The sequence below is a fragment of the Pleurodeles waltl genome, chromosome 4_2 (genome assembly GCF_031143425.1).
Source record: "Pleurodeles waltl isolate 20211129_DDA chromosome 4_2, aPleWal1.hap1.20221129, whole genome shotgun sequence".
Classification (NCBI taxonomy): Eukaryota; Metazoa; Chordata; class Amphibia; order Caudata; family Salamandridae; genus Pleurodeles; species Pleurodeles waltl.
Window position 1 is genome coordinate 870,750,340 of NC_090443.1, and position 20,415 is coordinate 870,770,754.

Consider the following 20,415-nt stretch of genomic DNA (forward strand, 5'->3'; position numbering starts at 1 on the left):
AGAAAATTAGCAATAAGATTGGTGTTCAGTGGACAATCTTTGATTCTTTCTCCTAAGCATGAGTAATTTCTAAAGTCATCTAGCTCGGGACCTAAATCAATCAGGATTTCTAAATCTGGAGAAAAATCTCAAAAGGTTGGGGAATTTCTAGGAAACAAAGGAAAACTATGCCCATGCACATAAGGAAGGTGTCAGCATTTTAGAAGCTCGGTCATGTGTCTTATTTAGAATGACTAGTCTAGAATTGGGGAAGAAGTATTATCCAAAGCCACACCCAGCAAAGCATAAAGACAAGGGGAAAAAGTCAGAGGTCTGTACCTCTCGATGACTAAGGGATAATGGTTCACATCAATCTGTAAGAACACTAGTTAATACCACACAATTCTGTCAATTAACACCTCTCAATGCTCCATCAGAAACTCCATTGTCTTCTTCGGTCTCAAGCTGTAAACTGTAACATTCAGGTATTCTCCTAAAGCAGTCCTGAGAACGATATCGACCTTGATTATCTGGACATCACTGGCAACAATTTCTGAATAAGGGACTGACAGCTCACACTCGATCCCTCCACGTTCTTACATCAAGGTCTTTCTCGGAAACTCTCTATTGCTAAGACAATAGTACATCTATTTCCAAACTAACATTTCATGTGAATACATCTGCAACGAAAAAGACATACCAACAGAAAGGGAAAAATAGTTGCTCATGTTGAGAGAAATCGAAGCCAAGTTTAGTCAACTTAAACGTACAGTGCAATTGTGCACATTTTAAAATGTGTGTCATTGTGCACATGTAACTTCAACTTAATGAAAATGTCAGTACATAATCTACAAATTAATTTCAGGTAACATCTTTTAGCAAAAGCAATTAACTTTTTAAATACATGAATATGAATGCATCCAGGAACTACAATTTAATCCCAAAGTGAAAACATTAATGCACACATTTCCATGATTACTTCTCATTTTTTGAGTTAATAAATTTCCATGCCATGAGGATGGTTTCTAAATCATTTCAAATGATCATGTTTACATTTAATAATGTTAAAACACACAGTATATATGATTCCCTAGTTCTACAATGAATTCCCTTCGTTTCTGAATTAAAGTGCAACACTTTACATTAATACCGTTGAAACACACATTACATGAAATGTTATGTGTATATATAAGTTGAAGTTGTGGAGCCATATTTTATGCTGCACCCTTAACATGCAACAGCACAGTCAGACATTTATTAAAATGATAATTTTTAAACATGAAATTAGAAACATTAATGACTCGACCCCGCCCCAAAGGCAATGTAATTAGTGAACCAAGAGATGGGTGAGTAGTCATGTAAACTCTAAACATGGTTTAGATTCTTGTTATAGATATCTATTAAATCAAACATAAGATGTGCTTGTACAGTGCACATCCTGAACTCAAGATTTTCAAAATGCACACCCTCTACATATCTCTCTGTCTATCTCTCTCTGACTCCTGTTTTACATCAGAATTCACTGTATTATCCTTTATTCTTGTTGCCTGATAAAAAACAAACAACACTGACATAGCAGACCCATCTCAAGGACCGCAGACCCAACTACCAAACCAAGAATGCATTTATCTGCTGCACACTACAAACACATCCCTGAAGCTATGTCCCTACTTAATCCCTGGGAATTCTGCTAAGTTACATTCCACCATTTTAGTTGCCTTGTGCTACTAAGAAAGTAGTGGCAGCACATTTATTCACACTCACACACACAGACACATCAATTCACAACACTCATCATCAAATATTCAAACATTCACTCATGCACCAAACATTCATTAAAAAAAAAAAACACACACACTTACTGTCAGCTCGGCCTCAGAGGTCCCAGGAGGGTTGAGACTGCTGCCTTCCCTCACTGGCTAACCTAAGGTCAGCCAATGAGGGAAGGCAGCAGTCCCAACTCGTCACAGAGTGGGATGAGGTCAGTGAGACTGCTGACCCTACCCTACTCTGTGACGCAGCGTCACTGATTGACGCTAAGCCCTGAGCGCCTCAGGGTTTAAAATTTAAGTGCCCGAGGCTATTGGTGACATTCCTCCTCGCATGAGGGGGAGGGCCTTGAGGCACCTTTGCTAGGCTGAAGAGGTCACACCCACAGGGCTGTGACTTCTTCAGCCCAGCAAAGATCAGCTCAGGCAGCTCGAAGCCTGTGCAAACAGCTCATGCCAAGCTCCTGGCTGCCTGACCTGAAAATGAAGAGTGTCTGTGAAGTTGACCTTTGCTCAGCCTGACAAACACTCTTCTTGAGGGGCAAAAGGTGGGGGAGCTTGGCCCTCAGCCCCAAAGGACAAGCTGTGGCTGAACAAAAGAGTGTTAAACATAAGCAAATCAATCCCAACCCTGCCAAAACGAGTAGTCCAGCGCAGATTGGTAGGTTCTATCACTACAGCACAGGAATTAAACCAGCCACAGATTTGCTTTGGGTTTATTGGGTACAGATAATCTAATAATGACAGAATTGTTCTGGAAGAATCAACAGCTAATACAGCGTCTGGGTTTAAGCATTTACATCCAACAGTTTTTTATGAACTCCACTTGCACAACACACCGGCATAGTTCTGAAAAGTATGTTTTTTTTGCACAAATACATTTTCATCTTTTGAACCAGGCAATCAAGGTCCAATAGGGCAAAAGGGCTTCAGCAGCTCCACTCCGTTGTCTGCTGCAGTCATGGCTGCAGCTTTGATGGTGCATGTTATGGAAGCGTCTCTGGGCATGAAACGTGAAAGGCACTAAGGTCTGGGCTGGGAACAGCTAAAGGACTGGGTGCCAGGGCAACAGTGTTTTATTCTTTGAGGGATATGCCTTCAGCTTGTTCTGCTTCTGAAAAGTGGAACCACAGGAGGGTTGGGTGTCGCAAGTAGTTCAAAATATCCCAGGACTCAAACCATATAGTGGAGACTGTCACTGTGCTGGGCAAAAGGTCTTTTAGCATTACCCATTGTTTTAAAGGGGTGTTAAGCTTTGCCGATTAGCACTTAGATACAGGCATCTATATTGAAATGCAACCTCTGCCCTCTGCTTCAATTGATGGTGAGTCTTTGAGTGCCTCCAAAAAAAGAAAGCTGAAAATAACAAAATGTTCTTTTCACGTTTTTACCCTTTTACTGCTGAGGTGTTTGCTCACCCCAAGCCAGAATTGTTTTAAAAATTCAATAATAAATTCTTCTTTTTTGTACACTGATACAAACCATATGTTTCTTCAGCACTCTCATGTCTAGGCGTTTGTGTAAACTCTATAAATATCTCACTGCTCCCTTAAGACATAATAAAAATATGGACTTTTTCTTTTTTTTTTTTTTTTTTTACAAATGGGCTTACTATGTTGTTTGTTGGGTTTGGGCCTCTCTGCACGGTTGCTCTCAAACTTTGTTCCTTCATGCCTCCTGTTTTCTGAATTTCTTTTTGTTTGGTTTAGGACACTGTGCGCATTACCCCTGCTAACCAGTGTTAAAGTGTGTGTGCTCACTCTTTAAAACATGGTATATTTGGGTTACAGCTGATGGGCACATTTAATTTATGGTTAAGTCCCTAATAAACTGGTAGAACATGTACACAAGGCCTGTAGATTAAATGCTACTAGTGGGCATGCAGCACTGATTGTGCCACCCACTTAAGTAGCCCTTTAAACATGTCTCAAACCTGCTATTGCAGCCTGTGTGTGTAGTTTAAACAGTCATTTCAACCTGCTTAAATATGTTTTTTTCCAGACCAAAAACGTATTTTTAATACATATAAGTGACCCCTACGGTAGGCCCTAAACAGCTCATAGGGCACGGTCCTTGAAGGTAGGACATGCATGTTTATCTTTTAAATGTCCTGGTAGTGAAAAACTCGTAAATTCGTTTTTCACTACTGCAAGGCCTACCTCTCCCATATGATAACATTTGGGTAATTTATTACATTTGATAAATTATAACTTTCATTTGGGAGCAGGTGGGAATGTCGACTTTGGTGTCTAAAGAATTGTAGTGTAAACCTCTTTTTTATGGTAAAGTCGGATTTTAAGTCACAATTTTGACTTTGTTTTTGGAAAATTGGCATTTTCTTTTTCTAACCGTTTGGTGTCTGCAGCCTGTTTCCTTGTGTACCTGGCAGTTGGTATTTGTGCATTGCTACCAGACAGTGAGATAAAAAAGCATAGGTGTTGGCAGGATGGGCCATCTCTGACCGGATGACTGGGAAGGGTTGTCACCTACCACACTTGCACATCACAAAGACTCTGCCTGAGTAAACTCACAAAGGTTTTTCCACTAGTTTATTGTGACCTCAAACAACCTGGGGCCAGAGCAGGGAGGCAGGAAATTCCAAACACTTCTGGAAACCTCCAGAACCTTCTCCTACTTCAAAGTGAGCACCAGGTATAAATAATGGACCTGTGAGACCCAAATGGACCTGTGGAAGACTCAGAAGGACTGCTGTGCTGCTGTGCAAGAAGTACTGCTACTCTGTTGTTATGCTGCCCTGCTGCATGAGTGAAAGTACTGGACCTGCGCCTTGAAGCCAGGACCACCAGAGTGACTCCAAGGGCGAGTCAACTGGCCTCCTGAGCAGAACATCAGGGACTGAAAAGACTCCAACCAACTTAAACCCATCAGCTGAACGCTGTCTGCTGTGAGTCCTAATTCCAAGGTGGTGCCAGCCCAGTCCTGGACCTTTGGACGTGGGCCTAAAGGTGCTCTACGAGTCCATCAGTGGTGCTGTGAGCAGAACCAACACAGCATGACTCATCTCCTTGCAGCTATATCGGAACAGCTGCAGCTTGATGCATCCTCAACGCAGGACTTTGCACCGCAAGCCCCTCATCAAACGCATCCTCAACGACAACGCAGGACTTCGCTTTGCAACCCTGCAACTCCCGGGAACAGCTGCATGAAGCATCTTTGACTTGGAATCTCGCAATGCTCTGCAACCAGGATTTAAGGAACTTTGCTCAGCAGGCCTAACTTTGTCCTGGTGTCCGGCCTGTGCTGCATCACGGTTGGCCTGAACTTGTGACTTTGTTCCAGTCCAGATAATCACAGTTCGCTCTTTTTGCTTTTAGGCACTATTTTCACTTATATCTTTAAAACTGTATATCTCTAGTTCTACTAATTGGATTTTTGTTGTTTGGGTCTCAAATAATTTATTAAATTTTACTCTATTTTTATATATTGATGTTTGATTTTTCTTGAGATTTGTCTTCACTTTATTACTGTTTAGAGTGCTACAGATTGCCCTTAACTTAAGCTTGACTGCTTTTGTGCCAAGCTACCTGAGTGCTGAGCACTGTTTAATTTAGGGTTTCCTTGTGACTTTACTGTGACAGAAATTGTGGATGCTGTGGGAGTAGGGTTTCAACCCCTCAACCAGTTACTCAATTCTCACCATGTTTAATCTGCCATTTGTGCTCCTGTACTTCCAGGGGGACCCTTCTACACAGCTCCATTGGGACCTTTAATTCATTTCCGTGTTTCCGCATTGTCTATTTAGGTGATGTTTTGATCTATACCAGAGGGGTCTGGTAGAACAATCGAATCACAGACACACTACTCTAAATAGTGTGAGGTGACAGATGTAGAATAAGTATCCGACTTAAAGGTAAGTTGTACGCTTCTTTATTAGAGAGCAGGTACCACATGACTTACTCCGTCCACCTCCAACAACCGTTTTTTCCACAACACATTCCATTCCAGAATCACACAGACTTTGATCCCTCAGCCCTGGCCGCGTGCGCGGCTCCGTGGCATGCACTAACCTGATACCACACATCCCTCCTCCTTAACAATGTAAGAAATGAAAAGAATCTTACTTAAAATGCTAACAGACCTTTGACCTAAAAACTGTTCAAAACAAATAAAACAAATACAAGGAATTGGGAAAGTACACATAGACTCTAAGTACTCAACACAAAATCTTGATACTTCTTTGGTTGTGCAATAAGTCTGCCACTATGGGTAGTCACCGGAGGCAGTGCCTTCTGGTTGCCAACCTGGGTGGCCACAAATGGATTTTCATGTTGTTCATGTAGGTGACTCTCCTCTTCTAACACAGCTTGATTCTTTTCTCCCACAACATCTGGCCATAACCAGTCAAAATCAGATCCAGATTTTCCAAGCACAAACCTCCCTTGATTCAGTTTCACATTTTCATTGCATTTAGTCAATCTGCCCAGGTGCCACATTTTCCCGTCACTCATCAAGGCTGAACTTCGAAAAACCTTCCCAACCTGAAGAGGACTAGAAAACGTGCTTCTCTCTTTTTGCATTTTACACGCCAATTTTACTTTGACCCAATCACCTAGCACCAATTTAACATCTTTTACCTTGTGACTTTGATCGTAATGTTCTTTATATATCCTTTGTGCCTTCAAAATATTGCTTTTGACCATTGCAGGGGACCACTTACTCTGAATCTTCAGATTCATCAAAGCCCTATTATCCTTTGTGTACAGTTCTCTTCTGTTTAGTATCTTGAAACAACTATATCCGGTAAGAGATGTGATTATCCTATAAGCCCACACCATGCTTGCTAACTCCTTTTCCCAATCCACGCCTGCACTAATGGCTGTCTGTACAGAACCCATAATGACAGGGTTGAAACGTTCCTCAGCCCCATTGCCAGCAGGATGGTAAACTGGGGTATGTTCTTCCTTAATGCCATTCCTTGACCAGAAATGTTTCCACTTCTCTGACACAAATTGAGGTCCATTGTCACTCAGAATAGATCTAGGGATACTTTCCTTCAAAAACACGCACAACACAAATGAGATTAACACCGACGAGTCAATCTTCTCTCACACTTTGTATTCAGGCCACTTAGAATAAAGATCCGACAGGACAATTACATACTTTGAGTCACCTACAGAATTAGATATTGGACCCAATATGTCAACAGCCACATCTTCCCATGGGCTTTCTGAACATGAACTTACACCTAAGGCAGGTCTAAATACCTTAAACGATTTGTCAGCATTGGTACACATCTCACAATTACGCTCCATTCTTTCAAGGTCCCCATCCAAACCAGGCCACCAATACAACATTTTCACAGTTTTTTTTCCTTTACAATGCTAAGATGGCTTCATGTGTCACGTTAAGAATGTTCTTCCTAAGTACATCAGGAGGCACAATCTTTTCACCTCTCATAAGAAAATCATCGTCATTAATAGTCAGTTTGTCTCTGACTTCCCACCACTTAAGGTATTCCTAGGCCAATTTATTTTTGCTAGGCCACCCTAATCTAGCATTTCCCATTACCGCATGCAAAACAGTGTCATTGTGGTAAGAAGTTATCCATTCCTACATACCATAAAATTGTTCTCAAATTCAGTGGGGCTTACCTCATCAACGTCTGCTATAGCAACACTGTATTCATCCCACTCACATGCACCGCTTCCCTGCATGGATAATGGTGACCGGCTCAAGTAATCTGCCACCTTATTTCTAAGAGCTGGAAGGTACACAACCTCATAGACGTAGTCCAATAATCTTAACGACATTCTAGCAATGTGGGGAGGAGCATTCACAGCACCCTGTGACGTTAAGGGCTTAACCAAAGGCTTATGATCTGTTCTCAGCACAAATTTAGAACCTCATAGGTAATGTATACATTTTTCCATTCCCCAAACAGCTGCCAGCATTTCCTTTTCAATAACGGAAAATGTATCTTCTGTGGAAGATAAAGCATGTGAAGCAAAAGCAATTGTGCGTTCAAAACCATCCTCTTACTTTTGTGTAAGTACAACACCAAGATCCTTGCCATTAGCATCGACAGTTAGGATACTATGTTCTGGGCTGTCAAAACCTTGTAAAGGTGGAGCAAATCTCCTGTTTAATCTGTTCAAAATCATTATTCAATTCAGCCTCCCACTTAAATTTCTGTTTTTCCTTAAGAAGTTGTTTTAACTCATACGTTTTAGTGGAAAAGTGTTCCACAAATTTTGCGTAGACCTCCACTAGCACTTAAAAGGACCTCAATTCATCCCTGGATCCAGGAGCTGGAGCATCCCTGAGCGCAGCCTAAATACTATCCTTTGGAAGAATGCTTTGCCTACCCACTTCATGCCCCAAGTATGTAACAGATTCCCTTGCAAATTTTAATTTATTGAGCTCAGCTGTCAACCCATCATTGGCAAGCCTTTCCATAACCAGCATTAACCTTGCATCGTGTTCCGTTTTGTCCTTCCACATAATGAGTATATCGTCTTGGAAATAAGTAACTCCTACCATGTCACCCAAAATCTTGTGCATCAGCTGTTGGAAAACAGCCGCAGCGGAAACAAGTCCGAACGGCATACAAGCAAACCTGTAACACTCAAAAGGAGTAATAAAATATGTCAGTTTCTTACTAGAAGGGTGCAAATGGATCTGATGGTATGCTAACCTTAGATCGACTGTCAAAAACCACTGACACCCATTAGATTTAGTCAATAACTTGTCTATTTTGGGAAGTGGAATTTACCACAACTAAGCTCTTGTTTAGTTCTCTCAAATCGACATAGAGCCTAATTTGCCCATTCGCCTTACGAGCCACTACCAAGGGTGCTAACCATTCAGCACTTTCAGTGGGTTCTATTATGCCATCATTCTCTAATCTGTCCAATTTGAGCATAACAGCTTCCTTCACTTTCAAAGGGATGTTCCTAACTTTATGGCACACAGGGGTAACACCTTCTTTAACTACAATTGTATGTTTAAATTTAGATACTTTGCCCACCTTACCTGAAAATACCTGGGGAAATTTCCTCAATAACTCCTCTTCTAAAAGTTTACCAGGTTCCTCAAGAGATAACACGTGTGTGTGTCACTTCTGGGATTCAATATGACCCCTAATGCCCCTTGATCCTTCCACCCCAAAACCAAAGACCCTTTTTCTGCCACAAATAGAGTGCATGGTGCCACCCTACCTTTAAACTCAAAATGTAAACTCTTACATCTCACCATAGGAATCTTCTCACCCGTAAATGTAACTGATTGAACCCTGGAAGGTGATAATTCACTTCCAAATAGCTTTGCAAATATTTCCTCCCAAATATCTTTACAAATAGGAATGTACGGTGATCCTGAATCAGCTACCATAAGTATTGATACACCCCCAATTTTTATATCACACAAAGGTTTCTCTTGCAATCCATTGATACCTAACACAATACTTTCAATGCCTAAAATACATTCCTCATTTTCAGATACTGAATCTTCAACAGGACATTCTTGCCCTTTGCTCACACACTTTATCTTAGAATCATTAACTTTCCTCCTACACACTTTTGCAAAATGCCCCATGATACCACAATAGACACACTTAGATTTAACTGCAGGACAACACTTCTCTCTCACAAACTGTCCTTTGTTGCTACATCTGTAACACAAAGTACCCTTTTGCTGCAGACTTTTCCTCAGACCAGGTTTATATTCAGCGTTCTTCGTATTGGTGAATTTTGTCTCCTCATTCTTAACTTTACATACCAAGTCTACTTCCCTCCCATTACTCAAAGCAGCTTTGGCACAACACTTTGATAACTCTGCTTTCTTTACAATGGCAATAATTTCATTCATGGGAGCATCACCACTAACCCATAGTTTATCCTGCACCCCTGCGTTATTAGAATGCATAATGATTTGATCGCGAATAAGTTCATCATGTGATTGCCCAAACTTGCAAGTGTTTGCCAACTTCTTGAGAGCAGATACATATTTCTCAACAGTCTCGTCCTTGCCTTGCTTATGTTGAAAGAAATTGAGTCTGTCCCCGTCCGCACAAACAACAGGTTGGTAATGTGCGTCCAAATCTTCCAATGCGTGTTTGAACACATCGAAATCATCACAAGCTCTTGGTTTTTTTTCCATCTGCGTGAAAAATCTTTGACCCTCAGGACCGAAACTATGCAAAAGTATGTTTTTCCTTCTTACACACAATTTTTTTTCCCCAAACTCCTCTTCAATGGCAGCAATGTAGTTTAAGAAATAATCCTTCCAATCAACCCATTTCATTGCAGGTTCCCCCGCTCTGGGAAGAAGCGAAACTACAGGAGTTAGCGAAAATGCTTGCGCACACATGATTTGTATACAGTTTTCTTTTTTCTAAAAATTAATATTGATGCACCCAATGAATCACTATGTAAATATACACATACAGTGCAGTGAAAACACATAAGCTAATTTACAATGAAGAAGGTGGGTGACACACCAAAGGCTATCTTGAAATTATTCTTCAGGTGTGCATCGTAAAACACTTACGGTGTGCACATCACCCATGAAACTTCCTCTAGAATAAGTAGAATTGTCAACAAACAGCATAGAAAGTGTGCACATCACTGAAATAAATCACGAACAATTGTCATTCAGGTGTGCATGGATATACTTGTATGGTGTGCACATCACCGAAGCTGAATCCAAATAAGCTCTTGCCTGACTAAAGAATGGCGTCTCCCTTAGTGCTTGAACAGCGTGAAACAAATGCCTTGTATAAAGATGGTGGCACGCACCCTTGCAGGTCACTGCGTTGCTACCTTCGTGCACTAATACCTGGTTCCAGGATGGCGGCACGCTCCCTTCGTGCATCGCCGCGTTACTGCCTTTGTGCGCATGACCAGAGGCGAACCCCAAGCTCCAACCCGCAAGGAAAGGTTGCCCCAGCAAGAAGGACGATCAATCCAGAGCGACTCAAGCTGAAGTGACCACAACACTGGAGACTCCACCAGCACACAGCGCAAGTTCCACTTACAGCCCAGCAGCTTCGTAAGGACCTGCTCTCCAATGGCCACCGGTTACGAACACGACTGCAGCATGGTGGTGCAACTCGTCGCCAATTTGTAGAATAAGTATCTGACTTTCATAGGTAAGTTGTACGCTTCTTTATTAGAGAGCAGGTAGTACACGACTTCCTTCGTCCACATCCAACAACCGTTTTTTCCACAACACATTCCATTCTAGAATCACGCAGACTTTGATCCCTCAGCCCTCACCGCGTGGCACGCACTAGCCTGATACCACAACAGCCACTGTGACCTGACACGCCTATGATTGAATCTGTCATGTCTACGGTATTGAGGTATCTGATAGTGGAACCAAATGAGGCTTGGCAATTGGAATGCCTGGGGTTCTCCCACTTCTAACTTATGCCAGGGAAGCATAAGTTAGGCAGGGAAGACATCTGTCATTTTTAGTGGATGCTGTGCTGCTGCCAAGCTCTAATTAGAACATTGGAATGTTGGGAGATCCATTGAAAACAATAGAGTGCTTCGGGCTTCTAATGGCCGGTAGAAGCCCGGAGCTCCAACGTTCCAATTTTTTGGTTCACAGCCTGGGCTGTGAACTAAGGCCTCACAGAGCCCGAGGGGATTTGAATCCCCTCAGGCTCTGTGAGGCCTTTGTTTTATTTATTAAAACATTCTGCCCTCTAGTGGCAGAATGTTCTAATAGCCTTGTAGCCCTCCCTAGATGGGCTATACGTCATTACCTCCCGTCCCTCCCTCGCCTTCCTTTCAAACCAATGAGGCTTCCTGCCTCCCACTAGACCCTCCCCTTCCCTTTTAAAAACCCCCCCCACCCCTACCCCCCTCCTGTTCTTTTTGTCTAGCCCACGCTAGACTTTCCCTTTTCACTTACCTTCACGGCGGGGCCTGGAGGTCATCGTTGGATGCACTCCTCGGGATGCGGAGCTCCGCGAGGTGTGCTTCGGCCGGGCGCGTCTTTTCTGAGCAGGCGGAGCTGCTCGTAAGACGCGTCCTGGGAGGCGGCTGACGGGGTCGGCCGGCTCTTGGTGGCTGGGGCGTTCAGTTCTGTTTTTTCTTCGCCGCGGAGGGATGCCGAAGAGTGTTTTTGGGTTTCTGTGCGGGTAAGACGGGCGTTCTGCCCGCATTTTGACTGAAATTCTTGTTTTATCCTTCATTTGGATTGGTTCTGGGATATTGTTCCTGGGCCCTGTATATTTTATCTGTGGATGAGATCGTGCCTACAGTTCAGTTAATGGCCGGAATCCAGGTGCTAGAGCTCAGTGGCAAGGTCAAGTACCTTTGGTGCAGCGGGTTACCTGTGTACAGTGGTGCGACTCCCGCCTACACCCTTAAAATTTCTTATGAGGATTATTTCTTCTTCCTCCTCGAAGGAGGGTGGTGCTGATGGCATTTCCACTCCTGGGAGCCCCCTGATTCAGGGTGGTGGTGCTGCGCCCATCATGTCCAGGGAGGAGGTGCAGGAGATGTTCGAGGGGGCTGTTTCCAGAGCTCTTCATGCGGGGATGGCCTGGCCTAGTGGGGCTGGGCTACCCGTTCTCCTGCAATTGCAGGGAAGTCCTCCTCTGAGGGTGTGGGAAGGGATGCTCCATCTACGTCCTCTGGGGGTGATTTTGGCTCCAGGAAGGTGATGTGGGTTGTGATGGCACATGTAAGGGTTTCCTGTGTTTAGTCCTGCCAACGCTGGCTCTCTTTTTTTCCACGATATCAGACGCTGTCTGTATTTTCCATGCCTTTTCGGGGACCTGTGAAGGATATGGTATTTTGGGAGTGGAGGATGTGGATATGGCTCAGGTTCCACGGTTCATTCAGTTACGTTCTTTACTTTAGGGTGAGGAGGTATGGCCTCCCTCGGTCCTCCTGGATTCACGTTTGGCTACCCTGATTGGCAAAACAGCTGTCAATCCGGAGGATTGTGTGCCTGCTGATGCCACGGCCCGTAGGGTGGACTCAGGGCTTAAGAGGGCTTTTTGCGGCTGAGAATCTGGCTCTGTGGGCAGGTATTTCTTCGGCTTCTGCGGCCCAGTCGTTGGTGCAGGACTTGGATGAACTGGCAGTGGCTGTTCAGGATGGGGCAGAGTGTTCGGAGCTCCTGGCTGGTATGGGGCAGCGGCCTGGTTGTTGGCAGATGTGTCTTCAGATGTGGTCCGTAATCAGGCTCTGGCTTCTGGGGCTTTGATTGGGGCTCGTAGGTCCCTCTGGTTGCGTTCCTGGAAGGCTGATCCAGGGGAGAAGGCGGCCTTGTTGAGACTGCCGTTTGAAGGCCGTAACCTATTTGGTGGGCAATTGCCGTCCATGCTTTCCAAGGCATTTAAGGAGAGGAAGCATGCCTTACCTTATAAAGGGGGTTCTTCTTCGGGTGAAGGGTGGAAGAAGCATTCCTGATCTTCTCCTACTAGGGTTGCTAAATCCTTTTCATTCAGGAAACGACGTTTTCAGCTGGGTTTTTCGCCTAAGTGGTCTGCTCCTGCGACCCGGGGTGGTTTCAAGAAGGGGTCCTGACAATCACTGTGGGCCTGGCAGAGGGCCGGTTGGGGGAAGACTGAGTCACTTTCTGTCAGCTTGGGAGGACAGTGTAAACGATCATTGGGTAATAGACATTGTGACCAATGGTTATGTCATAGATTTTGTTGTGGTTCCTCCAGATTCAGGGGTACGTCCCACACCTCTGCCTTCAGGGGGGTCACGGAGAAGAGCATTGTTGAACGGAGTGCGAGGCTTACTGGTCAAAGGGGCCATTTCCCGCGTTCCGCTAGACGAACGGGGTCGGGGCACTTATTCGGTCTTGTTTCTTGTACAGAAAGTTTCAGGGGGATTTCGGCCTGTGCTCAATCTAAAGGAGGTGAATACCTGGATCAGGACAGTGCATTTCCGCATGCTGTCCATTCAGACTATTTTTCCATTGGTCAGACGAGGGGACTTTCTGGTGTCACTGGATCTGCAGGATGCTTGCCTACACGTGCCTGTGGCAGGATCCTCTCAATAGTTCCTGAGGTTTGCTGTGGATCCGGTGCACTGTCCGTTTTGTGTTCTGCCGTTCGGCCGCAAGACTTCTCCTCAGATTTTTACGACGGTACTGGCCCCCCTGGTGGCTTTGCTACATTCAGAAGGGGTGTTTACTCATCCATATCTGGACGACATTTGCTCCGTTCTACCTCGCAGGCCCTATTTCGGAAGCAGGTTGCCCGAGTTCTGGTGTCCGGCAGAACCACGGTTTTTTTAATCAACGGGGGGCTGTCGGTTTAGTCCCATCCCAGGATCTGGTTTTTCTGGGGTCTCAGTTTCGGACTCTTCTTGGCTTGGTGGCAGTGTCAGTGAAGAAGTTTGTGGTGCTCCGGTCCATGGTGGGGATGGTTGTGGTACAGACGGCCCTCCGTGCTTTTCTATGATTGCGGCTGCAAGGTCATTTGGTGGTTCTGCTGTGCTTGTTCGGGCATCGTAGTGGCCAGGGCTTATGTCATACTTCATGGGGGGACCTGGTCTAGGGCTTTGTTCGGTCTGGCCTGGAAGATTTTTTTGGTGTGGGCTCAGGAGTGGGTTTCTGCTCTCAGGGCTGCATACGTTCGGGCATTGTGTTACTTCCTCTCAACTTTTCTCCATCCAGAGTTCACTGTTTCTTCATCTGGTTCGGCTCTGGGGTCTTCCAGTGCTGGATGTGTTCGCATCCGAGTAAAACGCGTAGCTTGGTCACTTCGGCTCCCGGTTTTCGGTGTCCCCAAGCCTGGGAGGTGGACGGGATGTCGTGTCCTTGGCCGAGGGGCCTTTTGTATGCGTTCCCGCCGTTTCAGCTACTCGGGCCTTTGCTGTTAAGGGTGCGGCTTCTGGGGGCCAGGGTTGTCCTGATTGCTCCCCATTGGCCTAGGGCGAATTGGTTCCGGTCGGATGTGGCCTCTTCCTCTGTGTCCGTCTCCCCTGGAGTTTCCCGGCCTCTCGTTGAGGTCTTAGGGGAGGTTACGCTTGACTGCCTGGGAATGGCCCGCCGAGGTTTGACGGGTCTGGGGGTGCCAGTGGCTTTAAGTTCTACTTTACTGGGTTCCTGGCGGCGTTCCACTTTACTTTCTTAGGGTAGGCTGTGGTAGGTTTTTTTCTTCTTGATGCTTGAGGCATGTATTGGATCCTACTGGCACGTCTCTCTTTGATGTGATGCAGGTCTTGCAGGACGGTACACAGTTGAGGGTGTCTGGGGTGTCTCTGCTGGTACAGTGGGCGGCTATTCAGGCATTTTGAGGTCCGTGGCGCAGCCTTCCGGTTAAGGGTCATTTGTTGCCGGGATTTTTTCAGGGGCTTTTTCATTTGTTTCCTCGCCCTGTACGTTCTTTTCCTTCAGGGGATCTTTCTTTGGTATTGGAGGTTTTAATGGATTATCCTTTTGAACCTCTGGGGGACTGTGTTTACGTCTTCTTTCCTTAAGGACGTTCTTTTTGGTGGCCATTGCTTCGGCTCGCCGTTTAGTAGACTTGGGGGTCTTGGCCTGTTCCTTTCCTTTTTGGGAAGTTTTTCCGGATCGGGGGGTTCTGGTTCCGGTACCTTCTTTTATCCCGAATGTCAATTCTTCTTTTCATGCTCGCCAGGAGGTCATCCTTCCTTCCTTTTGTCCGAATCCCGCTTTGGTGGTGGTGGTTCGTTTGCTTTTGTTGGATGTACGCAGGGCTTTGTTGGAGTGCCTGAGGGTGGTGGCTCCTTTCCGTAAGGGTGATTCGCTTTTTGTAAATTTTGGGCCGGCCCGTAGCGGAGATGCCTTCCACGGCTTCCTTGAGTCGGGGGGTGAGATCATTGATTCTGTTTGTTTTTTTCCTTGATGGGGGTTGTTCCTCATCAGGGGGTTTGGGGTCGTTCTACCGGGGGTATGGCGGCTTGGGTGGCAGAGTCTCAGGGGATTTCAGTGGTGGGAGTTTGCAGGGCCGCCACTTGGGCCTCACCTTTGGCGTTCGTTCGGCATTCTGGCCGGTCGGACTTGGGTTGTTTGGAGTCGGTATTGGTTCACCGGGTCTTATCCTCTATGTAGTCTTAGGGGTGGGGTTTTGGTGGCCTTTGTGCATGATATTGAACTTCTTGCAACTCAGTGTCCGTCTCCTGTGTGCTTCTTGCTATGTCTCATTGGTTTGAAAGGAAGGCGAGGGAGGGACGGGAGGTAATGCGTCCATTTTCTTGCGATAATGGCATTACTCCTAGTCCTACTCCCTCGCCTTCCTTTCCGTTCCCTCCCGCCCTCCCGGTACGGACTGTCTGAGTTGCTGCTTGGGCTTGGTTTTTGTACAGGCGGGGGTAGGGGTGGGGGGGGGTTTAAAAGGGAAGGGGAGGGTCTAGTGGGAGGCAGGAAGCCTCATTGGTTTGAAAGGAAGGCGAGGGAGTAGGACTAGGAGTAATGCCATTATCGCAAGAAAATGGACGCATTAAAGTCCCGCTCCCTTGTTAAAGGCTGGAGCAGGTCTTTAATGGCCAGTATAGCCTGCTATAGTGGGTTATATGGCTAGATTGGAGGTCATTTCAAATAAGAATGTATCCTAGGGGATTGATAAAGCAATGCCGGAGAGGAACTTTCTTTTCATTTTACTGATCTCTGACTGCCCTTGTAACTTTTATTTCATTTTACCTTTTTCTGTAATTTAGTGATTCTAGGTTACCCTAAATTGGCATCCAATGTTCAGTAAAACATTTTTTTTTTTAACTTAAAATAAATAAATAACTACAACTATAATCAAGACAACGCAGCCTTTGATATTTCGCAACCCGAACATCGAATAGCTCCGGCAGCCGGCTTCTAAGCAAGACTGTGAGCCCGGCACCTTTTCTTTTACAAATTAAGCACTGCCTGAGTTAACCTGCTTATCCGAAATGGTCATAAAAATGCACTGGGAGAAAACGCTGGCAGCAACTGATGTAGGTCTCTGATGGTAAACAAGTTCAGGATGCCTCGTGGTTTATTTGGTTGCAATTACGCCTTATTGGCCACAGCTGTGAAAAAGAGGACCCGTTATGCGCGATAGTATCTTGAGTAAAGGAAAGCACAAACAGTATTTTCATTTTCCGGATAGCAGGGTCAGGACACGCTATTCGGATGAGCCAATCCCGAGAGAGGTCAGTATTCGAGCCGTGTCTTCCTGAAACAATACCAAAGTGCTCATGCCTACGAGCTATGATGGATGGCGCGCGGTAACTCGAGCGCGCTATTAAAACCGCAGCTTGGCAACTGTGTGCTGTTTAAAAGGGAATTAGAAATGCTTTTCTAACTTAATTCTCCTCTCCTGCTGTTTTCAATACAACCGACTTTGCGGTTTTCCAGAACATGACTCCAACACTTTTTTGCCAAAACATTAATTTAAATGGAAAGCCGTCGCCTTCGACGCGACGCCCGTATACCGGTCTGCCTAAGCGGAACCGTCGCTGCGCCGGATGTGATAAGCACAGGCGCTCGTCTTGATTTACAGCATGTTTCTGTAAATTTTGTGCTCAGCTAATCCTGCCTTGTCAACGAGGATATTTAGACTTTGAAGGATCCCGGTGGAATGGCAAATGCATGTATTCCCAACGATGGACACCCCCAGCGCAAGAATAAATGTGGGTGAAATGAGCATTGGCACATATTTCTCCCCAGAAACATTTTTTTTCAGGAGGAGACATTTTTATCCTTACAGTCCTATTAAACATGCAGGTATTTCGGTAACTTTTCCAAATTGTTGTCACATGTACTCAAACCTTATTTGGAGGAAGTACACACGTAAGGTGTGGTAAAAAATTATTGGGAAGGCACGCGAATGTCCACACAGTTAGGACGTTGTGACTGATTAATATCTTCCAACAGCCACCTCCTGCACCCATCCATCATGGAAAGTCAACCATGCAAGCAGAATATCCCTAGTTATAAACAGAATTAAAAATGTTATATTTTTCCATTAAATTTCATGAAAATTCACAAAGAAATATGCAGAATTGTACCTACAATAAAATGAAATTTGTCTGTGTCTTTGAAAATATCACACTAGGGTGTACCTTGGGTGAAAAAAAGTCACACAAATTACCGGTAAAAGACTGGTTTGAGTAGAAAATGTTTTTGTTGATGCATATAGAAGGTATGGAAAATCCCATATTGTGAAATGTCATTCATTTTTTCATCCATAATTGCATTTATGTAGCACTTACTGCCTCTGATGAGGCATAAAGGGAGTTTATAGGGAATAGCACCATAATCCAGATCCCAAGATTTAAGGATATTTTGGTGGGTTTGGGGTAGTGAGTTCAGTCTTTAGTTCTCAGCAGAAAATCCTTACATGCATTGTCCCAGTTTGTGGGGCAACCGGCGGGAGTTAGTGGTCATAGAGTGGGTGGTCAGTTCATGGTGGATGGTTAGAGATGTCAGATCATGGGATTGACTGTTTGGGTGAACAGAAAGTGTAGAATAATCTCCAATTAGGAAGTGAGATGTGAATGCCAGTGTGGGAGGGTATTGGGAATGCTCGTTTGAATAGTAACTGAATTGAAAGAGCAGCAGAAGTTTAGAAGATTAATAGTTTGAAGTCAAGTGATTTCCAGCTTGTAGGAGGAAGAGGTTATAGGCTATGGGTTCACACAGGGCAATTCACACGAGTATATGAAAGAAAGTAAGCCAGAGGGCCTGCAGATTTGTGTTGGATTCAAATAAGGACATGCAATGTGGAATTGGAATCGAATAATGTAAGGAGGACGTGGAGTGGATGCTAGATGTTCAAATGTCATAAATTTGAGTACTTTTTGTTTTGTGCATTGACCCTCAGTAACGAAGAGATGTTTAAAGTTGTACCCACTCCTTCCCGGTGTGCATAGCCGTTGGCGACTGTCCATGCTACTTCAAAATGCGGTGATTTACCTCGCTTTGGACACAGACCTCACAGTTTTCATCTCATTTTTAGCTGCATTCACGCACTGATGAAGAGGTACTGAATGAATGCTTAGGCATCCAGCAACTTCACCCGTCATCCCAACATATTGCGGAGGGGAAATGTGGCAGACCTGTTGGTCACGACATGCTAACAGGTAAGAACAAATGTATTTTTAGATGTGTCTATAAAAATGCTAATGTAAGACTTCAGTATTTAAAACATTCTGTTAGTTACCGGTTTGCCTAATTTCTGGTTTCGTGTATAGCAATAGACTGCAGTTTTTTGTAATTTTACAATGAAATCTTCTCAGTCAATTCTAATCTCATTACGTCTGGACACTGCTGTGCGCTGCGCTGCCCCATTTGTTCATTGAAATGTGTTGCATGATAATTAACATGTACAATAGACATTCTTAACCTCAGTTTAAATTGAGCAATTGTTATATATTTTGGTACTGCTTTTGAAAAAATAAAAAATAAAAATTGTGAAAGACGGACCCACAGGGTGCGTTATGTTGTAGTCCGAATCATTTGTTTAATTAGCAGTAATAACATTTGGAAATAAACATTTTACCAACCAAGGCGGTGGTACATAAGCAGTGAGTTTGTGGCAATTAACATAAAGTGAAAAAGACAAAGTTGTGGTATGAGCTGTGCCGGTTTTATTGATGTGCATATTCACAGCAGAGAGCAGCAGTGCTCACTAATGCCTTCCTAGATGCAAAAATTCATATTTTTATTGGGACTTGCGTCTCTGGGGAGAAGGGAGGTGTTTGAATATCTGGTGATAGGGACAGTTTAATTTTAAGGATTTTGGGGGCCCCTGGTAAAACATATTTTGAGGTTCCTGTATGGAACACATTTGGTTTGTATTACCCATTTCAAGCCCACATGTTGCCAAACAGTACTAAATATATTTAATTTGAACAAGGCCACAGCCTTGCCCAATCTTTAAGATGCCACTGAGTTAGAGGTACGGGAGACAGAGAGTGAAAGAGGCTCAGATAGGGGAAGAGAATCAACAGAGGTCAAAGAAAGAGTATGTTCAGAGTCCCGGGGCCCCCCTTTATAGGTGGTGCCCCTGGGCATTTGCCCAAATTTCCCATACCTTAAACCATCTCTAGGTAGGGAGTTCGAATGAAGAAGACCTACAAAATAAAATAAGTGGAATATGAAGGTAGTACGGAACTTATAAACCTCTCCAAGAGTATGTCCGGTAATTTGTTACAGCTGCGGGTTTCCAAGAATACTCCTGGAAACATTTTGTAAATTACTAATTATGTCTATGTGAAGGCTTTCCACATGCGTAATTGTGCATAGAGTACACTTATGGGTATAAAATTCCTTTTTATTGGTGAAATTGCACTTTTCTTTCCCCACAGAAAAAAATACTTCTCCCAAGGGGAAACCCATTCTGCTATGTTTGGGTGTGTTTCTTTCTCATTTCTGCCTTGGACTGTGAATTACAGGAGTAAATCTCTTATTGTTTCTATTGTGGGAATGGATCATGGAGAAGTTAGTGAATACTCACAAATGTTAAAGTTTCCGACGTCACAAAACTTTTCAAGGCACTCCTGCTCGGAAACATCCACGTCCCATTACTGGTGGCAGTCTCGGCCATTCCAAATATTAAATGATGTCAAGGTAATGTTAATGCATGGGTCCAACAGTCTATGACTGCATATCCACCTCTTGTCAGTTCCTTACACTCATAAATCAAACTATGCGCTTGTGACAGATGCCTTTCAATGCAAAAACAACGCGAAGTGTGGAAATCATTTCTTTAACACTGACTGGGGGCACTGCA

At 44.3% G+C, this 20,415-nt stretch overlaps 1 protein-coding gene across 2 annotated transcripts in view; it reads left to right on the forward strand.

The window, feature by feature from the left end:
* Positions 1-20,415, forward strand: part of GLIS1 (GLIS family zinc finger 1) — a 1,044,855-nt gene that overhangs the window by 810,578 nt on the left and 213,862 nt on the right. For both annotated transcript variants that reach the window (XM_069232645.1, XM_069232646.1), the window contains exon 7: positions 18,640-18,763. In XM_069232645.1, coding sequence (XP_069088746.1) covers positions 18,640-18,763 — 124 coding nt within the window. The remainder of the gene's footprint in view (positions 1-18,639; positions 18,764-20,415) is intronic.